The sequence below is a fragment of the Seriola lalandi genome, unplaced genomic scaffold, assembly GCF_002814215.2.
Source record: "Seriola lalandi dorsalis isolate HSWRI2012SDOR001 ecotype SW California unplaced genomic scaffold, Sedor1 jcf7180002054676, whole genome shotgun sequence".
NCBI classification, from domain to species: domain Eukaryota; kingdom Metazoa; phylum Chordata; class Actinopteri; order Carangiformes; family Carangidae; genus Seriola; species Seriola lalandi.
The window spans coordinates 6,062-11,467 of NW_019525229.1; the positions used below are offsets into that span (position 1 = coordinate 6,062).

A 5,406-nucleotide genomic window follows, 5' to 3' on the forward strand; every position below is an offset into this window, starting at 1 on the left:
ACCCCCAAAAATGTGTCTGTTATGGGATAAATCTTTCACGCCAACACGGCATTATCAACGCAGAGTTTGGGTTAGCAGTAACAGTTTTTATTGTAGCATCCAGGGTTATTTTATGTAAGTGGAAGAGCCCACAAGGCCAGCACCATATTTACAGTGGATTGAATTTATGACAGACTACTTCTTTCAAAAAATTGACTGCCTGGGTAACTGATATACAGAGTAAAATTAGCCAAGTCTGGTATAATTTTCTGACATACAGTATATTCAAAAGTGCAACATCTTAAGCCCCTTTCAGCTGGACAAAAAAACAACTAACAGCCACTAACACCTGGTTTTAGTTTGAGAGGATACAATTGGCAAACAGGTGACTATTTGATTTTTATTTAGCTATGCCATGTTTATACTAATTGCCTTTTTGTATAATGTCAAACTATTAAAACAAATTAAATCTTAAATGCAAAAAAGGCAGCTCTTTTGGACATTTATTCAACAAATAGACAACCTGAAAAGTAGAGCCAATGTGTTCAGCACCATGGTATCTCTTCTCTACTACTCTTAACACACAAACTCTGTCTCTGCTGCCCTCCCCCCTCATTTTCTGCTCTCCTGAACCTCAACTTATCAGGCAAGCCCCCTCACTCTGACCCCCAACACACAACACCCAGCCCCCACTGCAACAAGGGCAGGGCAAAGGGGGGTATAACATGTCTTGGATACGAGTGTGGAAATACATGTGCTGAGAGGAGTTGTTGTAGAAAGGCAGGAGGGCGGATAAGCCTGGTGGGTGGAGAGAAAGTGGGATGGATGAAGGGAGCACGGGAGGAGGGAGGGAAAGAGAGACAACACTGTGAACTCAGATGGATGGGAGTAAAAATAGGAGGGTAGACCAATAGAAGTTTGACATACTTAAGACAATGACTACAGCAATTGTTAGTTGAACTGCTTTCAGCAGCCGAGGAAGCAGCACCTCTACACTACGACTTCATCACAGCAGAACAGGAATTTGATGTTGCATATGGAAAAGAAAACAGACACTATCAGCTCCACTGACAACTCTGGATAGTGGAGAGAAAAAGCAGCGGGAGAGCAGAGCTGCAGGAAGCCAACATACCAGCATACCACTACTAAATAGATAACACACCGAAAGCTCTTTCAAACCTCACACGAGGAAGGGGGGGAAACGTAACCCTGTTCCTAGACAGAGGAGTCGAGAGTTGAAGGGACAAAAGGGGAAACTAAGAAAGCTTTATTGAAGTGTGAGGGGAAAACGTGTGTTTGGTGGACTGACCGGGCAGAAGTGGTCTTGAGACGAGGTGAGAAAAGCAGCAACAATCTGGAGGAGGAACAGCAAGAGGTCCACCGGGCCCCACAGCACAATGTGAGTACGAGAGCAGCTCAGAAACATTTAAATCATATTATGATTGACCCACTCCTTGACATCTTCACACAACTGATTACGGTTAAAAAGACTTACAAGAGCTTATGTACTTCTGATGTTCAACATAAACAACTTAAAGAGGTCTGAGAAACATAGAATTAATTACTGTAGCTGCTTTGTTCCAGACAATAGAGTAATAGATAGACTAGACAATAGGAAATCTCCCTGCATAATCCAAGCATGATAACACTGTAAAAACTAGCTCAGCACGCACATAATGGTATACACACTGTGACAGGAGTTTGAAAATTAATCAAGACGACGTATTGGGTGGCTACATACCACTATGTTGCAACTACATTTACTTCATTGCACAATATTCTCAGAATTAAAATTCCTTAATTTGGGTCAAACAATAACATGACGTGTTATTCAAAAAAATGCTATTCAAACAATAACAGTGAGTAAAATGGGTGGAGCACCTAAATGTATTTTCAGTAAGGGGCACTGTGAGTCATCTCACACACACATGCATCTACACATACACTTTCCTGCCAGTCCTTCCTGTGTGACCTTCTGCCTTACAACAACACTTGGGACAACAATGGGAGACAGAAATGGAAAATAAACAAGGTTAAAGCACCCAGGACAGCATCATAAATAATGTCTTCCTCTATCACTGCCAATATCCAGCGAGTGTGAAATAGAAGCGCAACTTGATTTTTTTATGTTTAAACTTAAAGTAATTCCATTTCAGCTTATATAAATACCAGACACAACATTTAACAATTAACAACTGAAAATAAAAACTCTCAACCCTTTCAGCAACAGCAGCAACTTCTGTTGTTCACACAAGTTACACATTATTTTTATTTTGTTAAAAATATGACTAATCATGCACCACCACAAGTGTAGTCCTCTGTTGGTCCTTACACTACAGCAACAGATTATTGCACATCAGAGCATCGTGGTGTTGTACACTTACTACACGTCTGTTCACAGTTAGGAAATAAGATGCTTCAGTAGTAATGAGAATGTCTTCAGCAATCAAATTATGAGAGATTTGCCGCCTTTGCAATATCAGATACTTATTCATGCATCATCCTTTAAAAGCAAAATATCTTCAAATCAACAATTAACGATTGCATATACAAAAGCACCTGTTTCTGTCTATTGTGTTGGCTAAAAGTAAAGACTGACAGGTTGACTAGATAATCCACACTGGGATTTTTCCATTGCTGTAGTTTTTCTGGCGGCTGACCTGGCCCTGTTAGTCAGAGTTGTCCCGTCTGGCTTAGGCAACTCCGTCTCCTGACCTTTGAGAAGTGAGGATATCCTGTACCAGACACAGCTGTGCACCACATAAAATCTGTCCTTACACAGAGCGAATACAAATTACCTTGGATCAGAGCAGACCTTACATGGAGGACCTCAGATTCTAAATTATGAATTTTGACAAAACTTTTTCTTGATGCATACTGAACTTGAAAGACAAAAGGTAAATTAAGCAACCAGTGTTGTGCCACAATCACATCTTATATTAAACTCTTTGCTTATGATGCCGTTGCTTATTGATGAATTAACTATCAAGTGTTTCTATGACATACTTGTCTTTAAATTATAGAGATACTAGATTCTTTAGACTAATGCCATTATTTGAGAGAAAAAATAAAAATGATAACAGACTGATGCCAGTTAGCCTTCATCTCTCTACTACATAAACTACATATAGCAATTATTGTCCCCTTTCGTTTTGGCCAATCAGCTCTGATAATCCTCGCCCCACACACAACATCACACAGGGCAAGCTTCCTGGCAGATAAAACCCCTTAGTGAACCCAAGGTCTCTAAGCCTTTGAGGAGTGAAAATTGGTTGGGTTCAGAAGTGCTGTGTAACTATCACAATCAGACAACTGTACTAATCAATTCTCTTCAAATATAGTCAACAACCACGTAAATAAGGGCTGATCCAACAGTTTCAAAACATCTACAATGGCAATTCTGTTGACCGTGTCATTCCTATTTCCATCTCCTAACTACTAATGCCTTAAATTTTCTGCCCACAGTTCACTATGAGTATGACTGGTACTCTAGAGAAGGGGGCCCACCACCAGGTCTTGGACCTGTCTGAGGAACTGCCGCCTCATCACCACCATCATCATCACACCAACCACCACCAGCATCTCCACCACTCCAACTCTCTGGCCTCCACCATGGCTGTGGGTGGAGGGAGAGAGACACCTTCACGTGTGGTCGTACCTCCTCCTTATTCTGCAGCTGAGAGTGGTGGTGGGGGCAGTGAAGCTCCTCTGGAGCTGAGGGGGTCCCTGGACTGCTGGGCCTGCTCCGTACTGGTGACGGCTCAGAACCTGGTGATCGCCACGATCAACGCCTGCCTTGCTGGACTGGTGTTTGGTACCATCCTGACGCCAGCAACTGTCATGGTGGTGTTTGGCTTCCTCTGCCACTCTACAGTAAGAAAGGGGGAGGCAGGGGAGGGGGTGGATTAGGGAGTGTAAGCACTGTATGCATGTTGAAGGATTCTGATTTCATTTCAGTGTGGATGCTCTTTTTCTGCTAGGCTCTGTCTCATACTCATCCACAAATGGCCAGTGAGCTTTCACACTCGAGCTGGTTAAGGCTACGTCCACACTGCTACACTAAAGTGGTGTTTTAAAACAAAAATGATCTTCGTCCAGATGACTGTTTTAGCTCCATATCAGAAATAATCTCTGTCCATACTATCACACCTGAAAACGCATATCACATTATCGTTTACGTACACTGGCCATGCGCGAGCCGGAGGCTTCCCATCTGTCCTGTGTCATACTGTACTAAATGAGAGCATAGAAATGTTTGTGCAGGAATTTGTTATTCTACAGCACTTTTGCAATGAGACACAATTTACCCACTGACATTACGTATTTGCTCTCAGAAAATATTACCAAGCCTTCATTTTATTAGCAGCAAAGGGAATATATATGACTATCTCACAGACATTTAAAACCAGAGTAGTGCTCTTTAATGTGAGAGAAAAAAGTGCTTACATGTTATTAAGAATAAATATTTACACACACATTTGCTACATCTAAACAAATGATGAGCAGAACAGGGAGATAGCTACAGCCATGTTTTTATGAAAGGCCTGAAAGTCCTAATCTCATAACTTTGATCCAAAAGTTTGAAATAGTTCTGCCTGGGGCTGAGGGTGGGGTTTAGATCAGTCAGCGATGAGGGGTTTCATAATCAGATAAGTCTTAAGTTTTCTCAGATGTTGAAAAGATGGGTGAACTAGAGGGGGGCAAGGGGTCAGGAGTCTAGGGAGCCAGACGTGAGAGCACAAAACCTTTAAGACTGTTTGGTAGCGAGTTGGGGATTTAAAAAAAACTAAAAAAAAAAAAAAAAAGAGCAGACAAAAAATGAAATTGCACAGACTGTGTGATGAGAACAAGGAAAAATGTTTATATCTAACTCAAAATAACCTATTTGAGGTTTTATCCTGGACTACGCCAAAAAGTCATCATGGTTCAAAGATTTTTAATGCATACCAACGGCATTTCTGTAGGCCAAGGACCTCCTTACTGACCGAAGAGATCAGGATTCTCTCTGTTCTCCTGCTCTCTCACAGTTAGACCTCATGTGACAGCAGCTTAGAGAGGGATTAACCAGGACCTGGGAGGATGGAGAGAGGGGGAGAAATCAAGAGAAAAAAAGGGTGAGAAGAAAAGTAGAGAAAGAAACGTGGGTTAAGTATTTAGGGATCCTTAAATTGAGCAGGCTACACTGAGCACCCTTTTAGGATATTTAACGGACTTCTGTTTACAACAGTCGTCCAGAGACTAGGGTTGCACGGTATACCGGTACCAGTATAGTACCGCGATACTAGAGTTTTGAAAACGGTACTATACCGGCATTTAAAAACAAACGGTACTTTTATTTCATTTTATTGAATGCAAATGAATTGGTAAATTGGAGCCTGTCTCTTTAAGCACAGCGAGGCCAGCGAGTGTGACGTAGTTGCCCGAGAG

General features: G+C 41.7%; 1 protein-coding gene across 1 annotated transcript in view; it reads left to right on the top strand.

Moving 5' to 3' along the window:
- The first annotated feature begins 827 nt into the window (after positions 1-827).
- tmem88b (transmembrane protein 88 b) overlaps positions 828-5,406 on the top strand; it is a 7,429-nt gene continuing 2,850 nt past the window's right edge. The window contains exons 1-2 of the mRNA XM_023421741.2: positions 828-1,378; positions 3,445-3,852. Coding sequence (XP_023277509.1) covers positions 3,451-3,852 — 402 coding nt within the window. The 5' untranslated portion in view covers positions 828-1,378; positions 3,445-3,450. The remainder of the gene's footprint in view (positions 1,379-3,444; positions 3,853-5,406) is intronic.